The following is a 16,315-nucleotide window of genomic DNA, read 5'->3' as shown; positions in this document are numbered from 1 at the left end:
CCATCGGCTACGACTGATATCATCTAGATTTGCCACTGATGCGAGTGCAGAGGGGCGTTGATGTCTGACGACGTGCAAGGGTGTGAAACCACAAAAGGAAACGTGGACTACTGCGCAGAGAGCTCGAACACGAGTCCGTGACCTGCTAGATCCAGCTCCATGATCGTTGGAGTCAAGGCACCGACGAGAACGATGGCCCCGGGAGTTTCAACGGACTGGAATGTTGGAGGGATGCACTTGACCACAAGCGATTGGGGCGATATTGAGCGACAAGATGCAGATCACGGGAGGGGCAAACCGATTGTTGGCTAGTGCGTGACACATCGCAAGTTCCAGGAATACCTGCACCACGATTGGTCGGCGCATGTTTTTCAAACCCTGTGGCGCCGTGGAGGACATGCAGATGGCTTTGACAAGGTCCTGGGCGGCCACTGTGTGAATGGTACATATGAGGGTGGGCGACGAAGACTGTACCCTGGATCATGTCGTGAGTGGATGCCGATATCAATTCGCCAGAACGGCCCATCCTTGCCGCTGAACGGTGACCAGGTCGAACGTGAGCCGTCGGCGTGTGGTGATGCAGGACACAGCACCGGATGGAGACTGCAGGACTCAGATCAGACAGGCAGCTGACCTTTCATTTTGATGCAGAATCACGACTGATGAGCGCCGGCTGCTGTCTTGTAAGAGACGTGAGGACCACAAGGGTTAGGAAAACGGAACAATAGAAGACATGAAACGGTATCGGAACAAGTGGAGATGTTGGGGAGTGTGTCGTGATCAAATGTTCTTCGTACAAAACATGTGTCCGGTTGTTCCTGCCCCATATCAACGGCTTGCGTGGGACAAAGTCCATCTAAATATGAACATCTCGATGCACAATCAATCAAGCAGCTTATGCTCGTAAGCTAATTGGTATCTATCGCGGACTTGCAGAGATGCAGTCTCGTTTGGCAAGAAGAAAGAATGATGAAGTCACGACTCAACTGGTAGCGAGATGACCTGCGCCTCTTTCACGTACTTATTCGAAACGATTGGATTGCCTTGGCACCGATCGTTTCCGACTGATGTTGGCTGAGTCGAACTCCCGACATAGACAAACTAATCATTGCGGACCCGCCGTGTGGTAGCATTCTCGCGGGGCGCCAGCTTTTCTCGCGAAGGCAGATCATAACGGAAACGACTACGCTCTGATCACTTTACGATGAGTGGTATGAATACTTGAGAGAATTCATGATGACCTTCCTCTTGGTGCTCTTGTATTGTGCGGATTGCCGGGTGCCTTGCATCCAAGCCAGATGGGAAACCAATGTAAGAAACTAAAGGTTGTGTACTGTATAGGCAACAATCGCTCACGCATCCCGGCTGGAAGAGGAGGATCTTGTAAGGGTTATCTATAAGCCAAATTTTGACTATATGCGGGACAAAGGTAGGCGTTGTGAAAGGAATCTTGGGCAGTCGATGAGTGATCTCGCCTTGATTTTTGATGGGAGTGATCATAATGAAAGCCATCTCAATTTGAAGCCATCACGATGAGTGAATGAATCAAGACTCATAATGGAGAAAATTCACTCCTGTCAAGGTACGCGGGTAAGTTGTGAGCTGAGAACCACCTGGAACAACATGTTGACCGAAACAAGCATTAATCAACTGAGAGTTGCTCTCGACTTACTACAGACCCTAGACAGACAAGAGGTAATTACTCGCCTCGCCAATAAAAAAAAGTCGTTCCGTATCTTCCTCAATGTGAGAGACTGTGACTCATACTTGGAGGTCGTCGTGAACGATGCCGCAAGACTGCTGGCCAGAGCGACAACAGTGATCACGTGATGAGAAACAATTTCCTTGCCTTCGAGCAGTTTCCGAGGCTGATTCGATCGTCATCGCCGCCTACCACGACCAGCTCGACATACTCCTCGTCCCATCAGCATCATTTGTTCGGAGCCATAGCTAGAAATGCCGCCAAAGAAACAGGCCCAGCCGAGCTCGTCGTCCAAGCTCAAGGTCGACAAGGTGGTCCAGCTCCTCCGCTTCACCTGAGGAGATCGTCCGTACTGATGCGCGCACCTCGACTTGCAGACCTTCGGCATGAAGAATGTTAGCGCACCCTCTCCTCTTATTTCCTTGCTCTTTCTAAGTGCACACGTACTCACCCTCCCCGTACGCGTACAGAAAAAGTCTGCGAAGGTCCAAAAGGAGGTAGCGCGGATTCAGGCGCAAGCCTCGATGGCCGGTAAATCCCCTGATGTACTTGCAAAGGAGCGCGAGAAGGAACTGCGCGCGAAAGCCAAGGCCGAAGAAGAGCAGCGCAAGAGAGATGACGCTGCGCTCCTACGCCCGGTGCAGACTCAGAAGGTGCCGTTTGGAGTGGACCCCAAGACGCTGCTGTGCACGTTCTTCAAAGCGGGTCACTGCGACAAAGGGGTCAAGTGCAAGTTCAGTCATAATTTAGATGTCGAAAGGAAGGTTGAGAAGCGCAATCTATACGCGGATACTCGGGAGGAGAAGTTGGCTGGTGAGTGCGTTTGCTTGCTGCTGCATGGGAGATTGATACCATCTCGCTTGAAGATACGATGGATACCTGGGACGAGGCGAAGCTCAGAGAGGTTGTGCTCTCGAAACACGGCAACCCACGGACAACAACCGACGTGCGTTTCCCTCAATCCCTCGCATCTCTCTCACTTCACCGTATCTTACGATCTATGTCAGATTGTCTGCAAAAATTTTATCGAGGCAATCGAGACGCAAAAGTACATTCTTTCACGCAAAATGGCCCGACCTATTTATTTACACCTTTGATGCAGATTCGGCTGGTTCTGGCAATGTCCAAATGGCGATCTCTGCCAATACCGGCACGCACTTCCTGCAGGGTTTGTACTGAAATCACAGCGCAAAGCTGCGGAAGCAGCTGAGAAGGCAAACACGATCACACTGGAAGAGTTTTTGGAGGTCGAGGTGCGCTCTATTTGACATCTCATCACCTCTTCCCAAGCTACGGCTTAACAATCCTCCCTTCCGTGATGTCTTGTCTGCCTGGATTGCGCCTCCAGCGACACAAACTAGGTACAAATCTGACACCGGTGACACGCGAGACGTTTGCCAAGTGGAAGCAAACACGGATGAACAAGAAGGAAGCCGAGGTGGATGCTATGCGCAAGGCGAAGGATCAGCAGCACGCCGCTGGCAAGAATTCGGGTATGAGCGGACGAGATTTGGTGCGTTTTGCGTGTTCACGCTCGCTCTCCCATCTCTGTGCGAGTCGACAGTGACTGATATGCACGCAGTTCCAATTCAACCCCGAATGGTTCGAAGACGAGGACGAGGGAGACGAGGACTCGTGGGATCTTGCAAAGTACAGGCGCGAGCAGGAAGACGCGGACCTGGCTGCAGAAGAGGAGCGGATCAGGGCCCTGGCGTTGCAAGACGATGGTGGTCAGTGAGATCGTTCTCCCTGACATGGTTTGTTGCATGTGTATCGGATATTGCGGAGGGCGTTGCGGCTGTGTCACGACGACGGCCACTGTATGGATAGCGGAATGTTTTCAACCAAGCATCAACGTATGTCCAATGCACGATATTTTTTTACTTGAAGGCCACGGCTGTCGTCACACGGCACCAGGGACGAGGGACATCCTCGAGTAGGCTGCTATCTCAGTGCACCCTGATTTGTCTACAGTCTCAATGTAGAACTCTGCATGGCACACACATGACTCCAGACGATAAAAACCCTCACGTTCCTACCTAGCATTCTCCGCATTACGTTAACTTGTCATCGTCCTCGACTCGCGAGAGGTGTCGGATTGTGAATGGTCAAATGAAGAGTTTGGCCTTCGGTAAGACTATAGGTGCGTCTGTCGCCTTTTCTTTGACGAAAATGGATGAAGCTTCGCTTCTTGCACTAAACTTGTACTTATCCAGAGAATACACTAGAATGTATTATGTCTACCACCCTACGATGTATAGCAGGATATGTTGGTGCTGGAATATCTTGGCGGTGTGCCAGTACGTAGATGCCGATTTATCCGCTTGTTGTCAACTCCCCTTTCTCCAGTCTAATCTGAGCTTACGAATGTGGATGGTCTACATGGACAACATCGCCGGATCTATCATCTACTAGGAAGCAACATCTATATCTCAAATGAGAACTTTGAAGCTGGTGCCGTCTTTTGGTAATGGCAAGATCGAGGAAAATTTGATAATCTCTAGCGAGATCTAGCAAGATCTAGCAGGATCTAGCAAAACCTAGCAAGATCTAGCAAGATCGGCCATTGTGCGAGCAGCGACAGCACTAGGGACACTATACTTACCTTGTCTGACATTGGCACTGCTTCATAGCAGCGCTCAATTTTCGTGCCAGAGTGACGACGTACTCCGGGTCTGATCTTGAACGGAAACTGGTAAGTTGGACATCATAGATTCCGCAGTTGTGTATCAAGCCAAGCCTACCGATCTTGCAATATCACACAGCATCGAGCACTAACAAGCAACATTTAACAACATCGAGCATCACCTAGCAGCCTACAACAGTAGCGTCTAGCAATATCTAGCACCGTCCAGCCTGGCAACTTTTGGCAACTTTTGGCAACAACGAGCACAAGCTCCAGCGACGTCTAATAATCACGGGTAGGCATCTGGCAAATTTCCTCAACATGTCTCAACATCTCGCAACAACGAGCAGCATCTAGCGACATCTCGCAACAATGGGCAACATAACATCTAGCGCCATCTAGCAATGACGAGCAGCATCTAGCAGCATCTAGCAGCATCTAGCAACAACGAGTAGTATCTAGCGACATCTAACAACATCTACCGGTAGCATCGAGCAACGACGAGCAGCATCTGGCAGGGTATGGCAACAATGAGTGATATCTTGCAACATCTAGTAGCATCTAGCAGCATCTAGCAGCATCTAGTAACATCTAGCAGCATCTAGCAGCATCTAGTAGCATCTAGCAACATCTAGCAACATCTAGCAGCATCTAATACTCTCTATAGCAGCATCAAGCGCTTGAGTAGCGGTGACCTGCAGTCACTAGCGGTGCTGCTCCCAAGTGCCTTCTCTTCGAACTCCAAGAACTAGCACAATCTTCCCAGGTCTCTTCCATTCTCCAGAGTCCTTCATCAATCGAACTGGCGGGTCTTTCTTTCGATTTTTTCAAAATCGTGCCTGGTTGAACCTTTGGGAACAGAACGGCTCTGGATGTGTAAGGTCAGCCATCATGAGACTGCAAATGCATCAGGTAAGTGGCTGAACTTCGAGTTGCAAGATCTTTGGCTATCCTCTGGCATTATCCGGTGCGGCCTATCGACCCATGTCGCATGATCCTGAAAATACTAGACATTCACACGCACGTTTCGCAACATCTTGCGAAATCTAGCAAGGTCTAGCAAAATCAAGGGACATCGCGCTAGATCGTGCTAGATCGTGCTAGACCGTGCTAAATCCCGCAGCACCCACTGTGTGCCAGAACCGAGCTCGAACCCCCCAACATCAGAACGAGCGAGAATCAGCGATGAGCGTCAGCATTCGCGAACAAACCCGCAAAGATCCAACGGGCGACGTTCATACTCAGCCATCGACAACAGCGTCCAGAGTCCACTCGCGAGACCGACGCCAGCCGCACCCGAACCCGAGTCGCGCGACGCACCTACGCACAGCAGCTTCCCGAACAATCAACCCAAGAAACTCCCCTCTCCACGGCGCGCGGAGCCAACGACGCATCGTCCCGAGTCGACCTCCCTGACCCCGACCCGATCCTCCCCGCCGCAAACCCCGCAGCGCCCGTATCGATGTCTTCTCGCCAACGTCGAAGGAGAGAGCCCGATCAACAGCCACCGCGCGAAGCTCCGCGAGTCGCGCTTCATAGTCTTCGACGCAACACCTTCGAGCGGGAAAGGGCCATCATCTCTTCGTCGAGGTGCCGAGTCTCCGTGCCGAGGGTCTATCTGACATTGTCGCAAAAAGAAGCCGTGGACCGATGAGGTCTTCGAGAGAGAAGCAGAGGGAGAGAGCGACGATGGTGGCGATGGGCCATCACGATTTCGACATCACCGCCGCCCTTCGAACCTGCACATAGTCAAATAACCAACGCAAACCCATCCGAAACGGTAGACATACCTCTCAGATCTAACTCTACAGCTCGCTCGTGCTCTAGCGTCAGAAAGAGTCATGTTAAATAGCCGTGTCATGTCAGAATTACAAACCGGACGCGATGCGATTGGAAGGATCACCCAAGACCAAGCCAGAAATCGTGAGATGGCGCAGAGCGCCGCAGAAAACCGCAGTGCACCTGCAATTCAACGAATACATTGCAAACGTAAACACCACCGCACAAGGTGGCATCTAGGACATCAAATCGGTGCACCGCACTCGCAAGAGACGAACGGACGAACGGACGAACGGACGAACGGACGAACGAACGAACAAGGAAAGAGTAGACAAAAAATAATGCAAGTCCGTGGTGTAGGTGGTCGGTCGACGCGAATACGTACGGTACCGCGATCCTGTACTTACTGTGCTCGCAAACAGACGAAACGCGAGTCCATGTCCGAGAGCGGGGATAAACACAACAAACGGCACCGCAGCGTAACGTACTGTCCGTGTCGTGGTCATAAGGGGAGGGGTAGGGGGAAGGGCTAGCTCGGTCCAAGATATCACCGGAAATTCGTGGGGATAGCGGTATCGTACGCATGTGCTGGGTGGGTATGATGGGGCATGGGGATATCAACAAGAAGGTATCTCTATGTTCTTGAGTGTTTTGCTGCGAGCAAGCCCAAGCGTCAGAGGATCGAAAACGGGCCAGAGATGGGCAAGTTGCATACTTGGCATTGAACAAGCCCCACCATCCTTCGACACCGCCGAATTCGACGTCCTAGACAAAAGCAGAACCCGATCAGAAACATGTTCGGTTCCACTTCCGTAAATCAACGAACCTTCCATTGCTCGTCAAAGAACTGCACTCGGAAATGAACCACACGAAGATGAATCGGGTTACGGTCAGCCCTCACTTCATCGACGGAACAACGGGACGAACCTCGAAGAAGAAGTAGCCCGTGCCGTTCGTGTTCGCCTGGCACACGAACGTGTCCAAGAACGTCTGCAGGTTTGCCTCCGACGCGGTCGACGGCCCGTTGCTCTCGTTAGAAACATCGGAAGATTTCTGCATGCCACGATGCGCATCAGCACACGGGAGGCCTGCGTCATCAGCAACGGGGCGTGTCAAGCCAACGCACCGTGGGCCATCCAGTCTCAGCGATGTACATCTTCGGCGTGTTGGAAAGTTTCGCGGCGGGCTCGAGGTTCCAGGTATCAAAGAACTCGGCGGTCCATCCCGCCGCCGTCTCGACCGAGACATTCGCGAACCACGGATGGACATTCGACATCTACGACAACCCAAATTCAGGAACGCGAACGATCCATCCTGGAGCGACACTCACGCCGTACTCAACAGCCTCCAGGACTTCTGTGTTGAAGTAACTGCCAGCATCCGCGGTCCCGACGGGAATATGTTTGTCAAGACCAAGCGCATCAATCTTCGAGATAGTGTCCTGGATATTGCCGATCAGGATAGCAGCGCCTTGACGCAATGCTATAGTTAGACCTCCAAACGCACACAACCCCGTTTCACACCAACGCACCTGTGTTACCGATGGAACTGTTGGGATCGTCTCCGCCGCCATTGGCACTCAGATAGCTACAAATGCGGGGTTGACGTTTCAGTCAGACCAAAGGGCGGGGCGTGATACGCACTTTAACATGAACTCGTTTCCGACGGTGACGCCCCCGACGTGGTCCGTGCCATACGTCTGAAGGGCGTCGAGGATCAAGTCACGCTGCCGGGTGTAGACGGACTCGTTTGTGGGGACCGGATAATTTCCGAGCCAGACGGTCAAGTTGACTTTTGTCCGCTGGATCGCGTCGAGCTACACGAGACGCAGGAGGTCGGTCGTGGCCTCAGATCACAATGATGGGGGTGCAAGACTTACGACAAGGGCGGATTGATTACAGTCGGCTCCATACAGACGAATGCGCTGACCGACGGTCATCAGCCTCGAGCGTTTCGCAGAGAGGGCAGGACTCACCGTCGTCAGCTGGGACATGAGCTAGTTTAAAAATAGAGCCGCGTCAACGGGTGCGGCGTCAATACGAAAATAGAAGCGGACACCTACCTGCATGTCGGTGATAATATCGCCTGATGGGGACTGACGTCAACTCGAAGCAGCATAGCGCGCGGAAAAAGCGGGAACGGAAACGCACTGAGGTTGTTGCCACAGTCGGGCAGCTGCGAGCCTGCGGGGGTGTAGGCGAGACCATAGAACGACTGCTTGAGGCGGGAGTCCTTCACGAAAGAACTGGGGTCGTTGGGGTCGGACTGCGTGACGGAGCTGGAGTTTGAACTTGAACTTGCACGCGAGCTGCCGCTCTTGTTCTTCTGTGACAGGGACACACCTACGCCGACGCCGACGCCGATCAGGGCAAGCAAGCCGACGATGGACGCGATGACCTAAGGAATCACGCGGGCGCAGCAGACGGAGGCGGCGGGTAACGCACGGCAGGCACGTCAAGCGGGCTCGGCGCAATTAACGGGAAAAACACTCACGATCCACTTGGAGCGGTTGCTGCGCGACGGGGGTTTCTCCATCCACTGGGTGGGAGCCTCGATGTTGTTGTAGGTGGACATGTCTCGTGGCTGGAGGGGTGCGGTTGCGGGGAGGTCGCGGGTGGACTCTGCTGCTGCGAATGCTGCTGCGGCAGGGGAGGAGTAGAGGCCGCGGGTGTTCGCGTCCGGGGTGTTGAGGGTGGAGGGGGTGGAGGCAGAGGGGACGGGGGTGGAGCCTCTGGAGAGGGAGTGCTGGGAATAGATGCCAGAGAAACGGTGAGGGGGCTAGAGTGGCGAGGCGGCAGTTGGGGAAGGAGTGTGGTGGATGACAGAGGGGAGAGGTGCGGAAGGGAGGAGGAGGGATGGAAAGAGAAGGGGACGGGGATGATCAGACGGGCAGACGCGATGCGGCCCTTGCCTTACATACCGGGATTCCAGAATCGTCAAAATAATCCTGCAAATCGGGGTTCGAACTCATGTGGTCTCGGTACGCTGGGAATGTCGTCACAGACGCCCCCGCGGCAGCAGCAGGCTCGGGCGTACCGAACGGGTCTCTGGAGGTCATCGCTGTGTCGTCGTGGAGGGTCGTGAGGCGGGTGGAAGGGCGCAGTCTTTTCTGGGTATACAAGAAGAGCAATCTCACGCGGCCACGGCCGCTGGGGGTCGGACGTCGGGTCGTGGTGTCCACTGGCAGTGCGCAGCCAGCCCCAGAACCCGCCAGCCACAGGCACCCAAAATAGCCTTCTCCTTGCCATAAAAGGCAGCTTTCTTCTTCTTCATTATATCTAGTGCTGCTACGGCCTGGCGACCATATCACGACGGCGGAAACAGAGGTACGTACCACTGTCCCAAAGACGACGCAAAAATATAACGAGTCGCGCTTCGGTCTCATATCGACCGAAAGAATGACGATATGCCAAGACGGCAGCGTATACAAAAAGTGAAACCTTCCTCGAGCAGAGTAATTATATTTCGTGATGCTGCACTAAATTTACACTCTGGCGACCATGCCACACCGGCGGTAGTAAGTACGTACTGTCCAGAAAACGATGAGATGGAAAAAGAAACAAAAGACAGCGAGCCGCAGTAAAACAACAAGAGGGGCACACATACGAGTCGTTCAGGTTCGTTAGGAGACGGGACAACGAGCGGGCGTGATAGATGTAGGGACACAACAGGAGGGCGGGGTATAGACGGGGGAAAGGCTACCGAACACACAGATAAACAGGCAGACAGGCGAACAGACTGGCAAGACACAGGCGAGCGAAAGGAAAAGAACTAGAAAGGTCGCGACGCGGACAAAAGCAGAGGTTACCACGAGGGCGCGAGGATCGGCGGGAGCCCATCCCTACGACGTCGCAGCAGGCACACCGCCCTGTGGCGGCCGCTTGTGTGGAGAGTGCTGCTGCTGCGCAGACGTGCGGCGGGCCTTCTTCAGCACCCTCGTCTGCCGCTCGTCATCTGCGCCAGGGCCAGCAGCAGCAGCGGAGTGCCCTCCGCGACTCGCGCTGCTCCGCCCAGAGCGCGTCGAGGGCAGCGTGCGGCTGCGCGAGATAGCGTGGGCGCCGTCGATCCGCCCCGGCGACTCGGAGACGGGGGATAGATCCACAGAGCTCTTCCCCCCTCGCTCACGATCCGGGCCTAGACCTACAAAATGCGATAGAACGAAGAGATGGGGGGCGCGGGGGTGAAGACGAGGAAGGGCGAGGAAAGTGCGAGAATGAGGAAAGGAAACGGGGAGGGGGTCGAGTCAGCGACTGGTGCGGTCTCGGGTCAGCGAGTAAGAAGGGAGTCTTCACCGATCCGCAGCCGCTCGCGCTCGCGCTCCGTCGTCGTCCTGCGCCGCGCGATCTTCCGCTTCTCCGCCTCGCTGCGCCCGCCGACGAGCTTCCACCCGCCCACGGTCGACCTGTCGTCGTCCGAGCTCGACACCAGCGCCATGTCGTCCATCTCCTCGCCCGCCGCGCTCGTCTTGGCCTTCGCAGGCGGCGGCGGGATGTCGAGCATGAACCAGTCCTGGTGCGCGATCAGGAACTCGAGCACCTCCTGGCTCAGCTGGTGCTCCTTCGGCGAGAGCTCGTGCGACGGGTGCGACATGATCCCTGGGCGGAAGATCACCGCGAGGTCTGCGGGGATACGGGCGTCAGAGAGGGGGAAGCGCGAGAAGAGACAGGGGGCCACGTACTCTTCGCCGTCATGAGATTTTTGTCGCACTTGCGCGCAAAGACGGATAGGAGGTCGAGCACGTATAGGAGCAGGTACTGGTTCGCACGCGGCATCGAGGAGATCAAACGTTTATATGTCGCGATCACGTCGTCTTGGATATATGGCTGCTTAGCTGCGGAGATATATCAGTATGAATGAAGAGCTCCCGAAACGCAGGGCGGCCACCTATTGCGTCTCGAAACTATCCACGCTCGTCAGCAGCTATAGGGGGTGTCCGTCAGACTCGCACGCACCTGGAAATACAGATCATAGGGTATCACAGGCTCCTGCAGGCGCAGGGCTTCAGCACAAGCAGACGCGCGACACGAGAAAAACACGTACCGGCATCTGAGTGAGATATCTCCGAAACACGCTCGCGACGTCGTGCGTGGTGTAGTTCTCCTTCTTCCAGTCCAACGACTTTCCGTACTGTGTGCATCCATGCTGTGAGCAACGCCTTTCAACGCGGACGCACGAGTGGCGAACACGCACCCGTGGCCGGGCCTCAAACATCGCCTGTAGATCGCGCATCCGCTTGTTCGACCCGTTCACGCGAAACGTGCCCTCCACCTCGGTCGCTGTCTTTGACCGTGAGCGCCACGAGCCATGGTATGCTGGCCTTAACACTACCGACACGCACCATTCTCCTTCAAGTACAGCCCACTGGGCAAACACGCCGCGCAACGGAGTCAATGAGTGCGCGCGAACGTAAGAAACAGGGGCAAACGGATGCTCCGCGCCGGCACGGAGCAGTGAGACGCACCATTTCGCCACGACGACGGGGATGTAGCCCCACACATAGAGCTCTCCGTTCGCGTTCGCGGTCGATATCTGCACGCTGGCGTACCGGAGGCTCTCCTTGAGCGGCTTCCCGAACACGGCGTGCTCCTCGACCTCTGGAGTGTCCAAGAGTGCATGCTCCGCGCGTTGGCCCATGGCGAGAAGCGGGCGAGGGCGGGGGGCAGGACGCACCTTTTTCAGGCTCCCGGGGCTTGAACTTCTGCGCGATGGTGAAGTGTTGCCACCAGGCCTTGAGGCTGGCCTTGGATGGCGGAGATTCGCGGTGCTCTGCGGTCATGGTGGCGGCGGCAGGGGCAGGGGCAGGGGCGATTGTGGGGGTGGGGGTGGTGGTGGTGGTGATGTTAGTGGTGGCGGCGCGGGAGAGCGCGGGTTTGGGCTCGGAGACGTCGCGGGTGGAGATCTGCGAGGACGAGTGTTTCCGTTTGCCTATGCGCGCTGTGAAGAAGCCGAACAGACGTCGAGGGGTCTGGCCTGAGGCCAGGGTTGGAGACGTGGTGGTGAAGAGAGGAGGTAGGAGTGTCGGGTGCAGCGCCTCGCTGATGCAGTTGTCTCACGCTAAATAACCCCCTGTCGCGCTCCACAGCCCATGCGAGGCCTGTACTATCCGAATGCGCACACCGCAGCGGCGGAGGAAGGGCAGAGGATGTCGTTGAAGAGGAGAGAGAGGCGGCGAGCGTCGTCGAGTCGTCGTCGGCGGAGGATTTCAAAATCAAAAACTCTTGCTCTCTTCAAGAGGCTCAGCGCCAAACGCCGACTGCAAAAATCAACAACGTGGCCAACTTCGAGCAGACCTGCGTTACGATGCACGCTGCTTGGATCTCTCTATTTTTCGGAGCGTCGTCCTCACGCTCGAAAGCCCGACAAAATTCGCCGCCAACTATTTATGTACTACCGCACCCGCGTCCATGCGTGCCCACCACCGACGCCCGCTCCCGAATAGCTCTATCACATGATTCTCTGCTGGCTCGACAGGGGCCTGGTCTGCCGGCGGGGGCCATGCTACCCCGTGGGGTAGAATATGTATTTTGTCTCGTTTGGTTGTTCTCTGCCAACTCGTCGTCTACGTACATCTCGTTCTACGATTCAACTCCTCCCGGCTAAGCGCGCCTAACACCGGTCTTCACTGAACCGAAAGGTTCGTGGCAATTCTTGCGAATATCAGTCTTGGCGCGACTCGAGTTTACCCAAAAAGTCCTAGCCTACCAAGTCGAAGGGCATTTGGTGGCCCTCGTCACTTCAAACGAACGGCTCTCATCTAGCCCTCGAGTTGATTTTGCCACTCTGTCCATGTCGCGAGCGGTTGTTCCCCAGCTGCTTTGGCTTCAGTCCAATGTACCCGTCCTATTGACCGCCCTAGCCCTCACCATCATCCCACTCAAACTCCGCGACCGCCCGCGTCTCGCCAAGATCAGCGCCGCCTTCGTCCTCGCCAACCTCTTACTGCAAGTCCTCAAGGTCCGCGCGAAAGCCAAGCGCCCAAAGGCCGTTGAAGACCTGCGGCGTGTCGGGAGGAGCGTCGACGGCGATCATGACTTCGACGAATATGACGTGGTCATCGTGGGCGGAGGTAAGCGCGCCCTCGTTCCCCACGGTAGCTACGCCGCTCAATTCGAGAGCTTTTTCTTTGTTCTTGCGTCCGGGAAAAATAAGGAACGGCGGGATGTGTGCTCGCCTCGCGCCTGACCGAAGATCCCTCTATTCGCGTCCTCGTACTCGAAGCCGGCGAAAGGTACGCAACGCCATTTTTTCACACCAGTTCTGTCTTGATTTTTCAATCGGAAAAAGCGCGCTCTCGCTTGCGCTCGCACGCGTCCCGAGCGGATACAGTATCTTGTTTGGCACGGACCGCGTCTTCAACCTGTACACCACGCCCCAGGCGAACGCAGGCGAAAAGGCGCACTATTGGCCTCGAGGTGAGCTGACGCGGCTCTTACAGTCCATCGTCCACGAAACTGACTCGATACCTAGGAAAAATGCTCGGCGGCTGTAAGTGGGGATTTTTGTGACGTGTGAACTGGACTGAAAGAGTTCTTAGGCTCTACTATCAATGCACAGATGTAAGGACATCGTCCATGATTTCATCTCTCATGCTCATGACTTCCTTCGACGCGCCCTAGTTTCCATTATGGCTCGCCGTCCGATTATGACGAATGGGCCAGAATGGCTGGCTCGGAAGGAGCAGAGGAGTGGGCCTACAGCGAGTTCCACAAGCAAGTCCCTAAAAAAAATTCTGAGTGGGCAGCTGATCACACCTTATGCTCAGATACTTCTTGAAATTCGAGAAGTACATCCCTAGCAAACTCTTCCCTGGCGTGGACACGACTCAACGGGGAGCAAAGGGATTGATTGAAGGTCAGTAATTATATCGCTACGTAAAGGATGTGAAAAGCAACACGGCTTGTGTATGACCTTTTGTGCAGTCGGCTTTTTCGGCAATTTCTCCCCAATCACGCGCAGGTTCTTGGATGCATGCGAGAACATCGGTCTTCCGCGCGAGTATGATTTGAACACACCCAAGGGAACGCTGGGTGTGGCCAAAGTGAGTCTTCAGAAAATACGGTTCAAATATCTACTGAGCGGGCTCTCCGTGTGTAGCTCAGTAAGTCGAGTCCGTCTGCCTAGAATACATGTCTGTTACTGACGATCATTGCCGTGAAAACAAAAAAGTGACGTACATCGACGCAAAGGGACGACGCGTGACGACAGAGTCTGCGTATCTCACTCCTGACGTACTCGCCCGGCCGAACTTGACGGTCGCGGTCAACGCGAGCGTCACGAAGCTCCTCTTTGACACGACGGATGGCCAGACGCGTGTCGTGGGCGTGGAGTTTGCGAAAAGCGAGAAGGGGCCGCGCTTCCGGGTGAAGGCTAGGAAAGAGGTCGTGCTCTCGTGCGTCATGCTTTGTCCTGCGTTCATGCTCGCTATCATTAACCGGTGGCAATGACAGTGCGGGTGCGGTCCACACTCCTCACGTGCGCACGCCATCCATGAACGGCGCGACAGGCCGAGCGCTGACATTTGTATAGATCTTGATGTTGTCCGGTGTCGGCCCCGCCGACCACCTCCGTTCTCACGACATCACTGTGGTCGCTGACTTGCCTGGGGTCGGCGCGCATCTCATGGACCATCCTGTGGTCGATGTTGTTATGAGAGAGACGGCCGGAGAATCCTTGAACTATTTGATGCGCAATGGCGTAGGGGGGTCGAAGATGAAGACGTTTTCTGCTCTGGCGCAGTACATGACCACAGGCAAAGGTCCTTTGACGACCAACGTGCGAGAGGTCTATATTCAATTTCATCGGACGCCTTGCTTACTGCATATCACTGCTCCGTGCAGATCGCTGAGGCCGCGGCATTCTTTCGCTCCTCCGATCCCAAACTATTTCCGACAGAGAAGTACCCCACGCATCCCGAAGACTCAACCTCGGGGCCCGAGTGCCCCGATCTCGAGTTCTTCGTGACACCTATGGGCTACAAGGGGCACGGACGGACCATCCTGCCTGTCGGAAACACGATGGGGCTACACATGGTCTTGCTGCGGTGCGTGTCGGACAACCTCTTCGTGAACCTGCGTATCTCATAATACCCGTTCGCCTCAATGCCGCAGCCCTACGAGTTTGGGGTCCATAACGCTAAAGTCATCAGACCCGTTCGAGGCACCTGTGATAGATCCCAAGTATGCTGTCATTCTCTTGTCTGTTGTCCCATGCCACGAGGCGCGTGTGACGTCGGCCACGTCTGGCTACCGATGACATCATTATCGTCTAGCTGCTGTAGTTGTGTCCCCGTTGACTAACGGCACCGCCCTGTCTTATTCGTGATGCAGGTATCTCTCGACAGAACACGACGTTGACGTGCTGGTCCGTGGCATGCGCGTTCTGACGCGCGTCGCGGGTTCGCAGCCGCTAGCTGGGATCCTCGACCACGGCAACGCGGATCCGCACTTTGGACATCGGCTAGCAGACGCGAGCGACGAGGAGCTCGTCGAGTATATCCGCACGAGCACCGAGACGCTGTACCACCCCACTTGTACGGCGCGAATGGGCCCGCTGTCCCAAGGCGGTGTCGTCGACCCCCGTCTGCGTGTGCACGGGATACCCAACTTGAGGGTCGTGGATGCGTCTGTCTTCCCGACGATCATCGCGGGTCACACGGTGAGTACTCCAGAATACATGCGTCACCCGCATTTTTTAGTTTCTTCTTCTTTCTATTCTTTGGTTCTTCACCATCTTCACCACCTTCGAGCTTCTCACAATCTGCAATTGTTATTTTTTCGGAGCCTTCTTCTGCCCTCATCCTTTCGGAACCTTGTTCACGCTATTCACGATAAGCGCGGTGTTATTTCTCCCGGACGGTGGTGACGTGCTTACTGAGTGCAGATTACTGATGCCCCTCTGTTTTTATCTCGTCTGCTTAGGCAGCGCCTACGATCGCAGTCGCCGAGAAGGCGGCGGACATGATCAAAGAGGCGCTCAAAGCTCAAAGGACGAATTTATAATTTGAGCGAACAATGGATTCCGCGTGGACCCCTTGCACCCCGGGCGCCTCAGGACAGACGGCGCAACTGCCCTCGATAATTTAAATTTTAAAGATTCCCTCGATGCTCCCTGATGCTCCCGATCTCTGGCTTGGATACATACTCCGCGCTCTCGTACCTGTTTGACAGGTTGTAGTATGTATGAATAGTATGATGTGGCTTGGTAACGGC

The 16,315-nt window shown here is 55.1% G+C and overlaps 4 protein-coding genes across 4 annotated transcripts; 2 read left to right on the top strand and 2 right to left on the bottom strand.

The window, feature by feature from the left end:
* The first annotated feature begins 1,892 nt into the window (after positions 1-1,892).
* On the top strand, positions 1,893-3,584 carry HETIRDRAFT_444668 (uncharacterized protein). The gene is made up of 8 exons (XM_009547306.1): positions 1,893-2,013; positions 2,080-2,097; positions 2,173-2,515; positions 2,569-2,648; positions 2,710-2,750; positions 2,805-2,955; positions 3,051-3,215; positions 3,285-3,584. The coding sequence occupies exons 1-8, from the start codon at positions 1,957-1,959 to the stop codon at positions 3,438-3,440; spliced, it is 1,011 nt and encodes a 336-aa protein (XP_009545601.1). The 5' UTR covers positions 1,893-1,956; the 3' UTR covers positions 3,441-3,584.
* A 2,666-nt stretch (positions 3,585-6,250) lies between these two features.
* On the bottom strand, positions 6,251-8,937 carry HETIRDRAFT_66634 (glycoside hydrolase family 17 protein). The gene is made up of 13 exons (XM_009546401.1): positions 8,601-8,937; positions 8,258-8,504; positions 8,170-8,192; positions 8,083-8,103; positions 7,987-8,031; positions 7,751-7,923; positions 7,639-7,694; positions 7,438-7,577; positions 7,234-7,383; positions 7,035-7,160; positions 6,934-6,954; positions 6,823-6,872; positions 6,251-6,761 (listed from the first exon to the last, which is right to left on the bottom strand). The coding sequence occupies exons 1-13, from the start codon at positions 8,679-8,681 to the stop codon at positions 6,725-6,727; spliced, it is 1,170 nt and encodes a 389-aa protein (XP_009544696.1). The 5' UTR covers positions 8,682-8,937; the 3' UTR covers positions 6,251-6,724.
* Positions 8,938-10,373: 1,436 nt separating this feature from the next.
* On the bottom strand, positions 10,374-11,741 carry HETIRDRAFT_55223 (GTPase activating-like protein; the record flags this gene model as incomplete). Its single annotated transcript, XM_009546375.1, has 7 exons — positions 10,374-10,726; positions 10,786-10,938; positions 11,050-11,092; positions 11,148-11,234; positions 11,298-11,383; positions 11,446-11,468; positions 11,569-11,741. 7 exons carry the CDS (start codon positions 11,739-11,741, stop codon positions 10,374-10,376), a joined length of 918 nt encoding a protein of 305 aa, XP_009544670.1.
* Positions 11,742-12,893: 1,152 nt separating this feature from the next.
* Positions 12,894-16,105, top strand: gor9 (GMC oxidoreductase 9; the record flags this gene model as incomplete). The annotated part of the gene is made up of 15 exons (XM_009546360.1): positions 12,894-13,173; positions 13,257-13,335; positions 13,392-13,519; positions 13,575-13,592; positions 13,642-13,663; positions 13,724-13,807; positions 13,870-13,958; positions 14,027-14,149; positions 14,274-14,496; positions 14,555-14,579; positions 14,634-14,879; positions 14,945-15,147; positions 15,215-15,283; positions 15,434-15,761; positions 16,025-16,105. The coding sequence occupies 15 exons, from the start codon at positions 12,894-12,896 to the stop codon at positions 16,103-16,105; spliced, it is 1,998 nt and encodes a 665-aa protein (XP_009544655.1).
* Between the last annotated feature and the right edge of the window lie 210 nt (positions 16,106-16,315).

The sequence above is a fragment of the Heterobasidion irregulare genome (genome assembly GCF_000320585.1).
Source record: "Heterobasidion irregulare TC 32-1 unplaced genomic scaffold scaffold_04, whole genome shotgun sequence".
NCBI classification, from domain to species: domain Eukaryota; kingdom Fungi; phylum Basidiomycota; class Agaricomycetes; order Russulales; family Bondarzewiaceae; genus Heterobasidion; species Heterobasidion irregulare.
The sequence above is the reverse complement of the archived record's forward strand: the minus strand, read 5'-3'. Positions and strand labels throughout refer to the sequence as shown.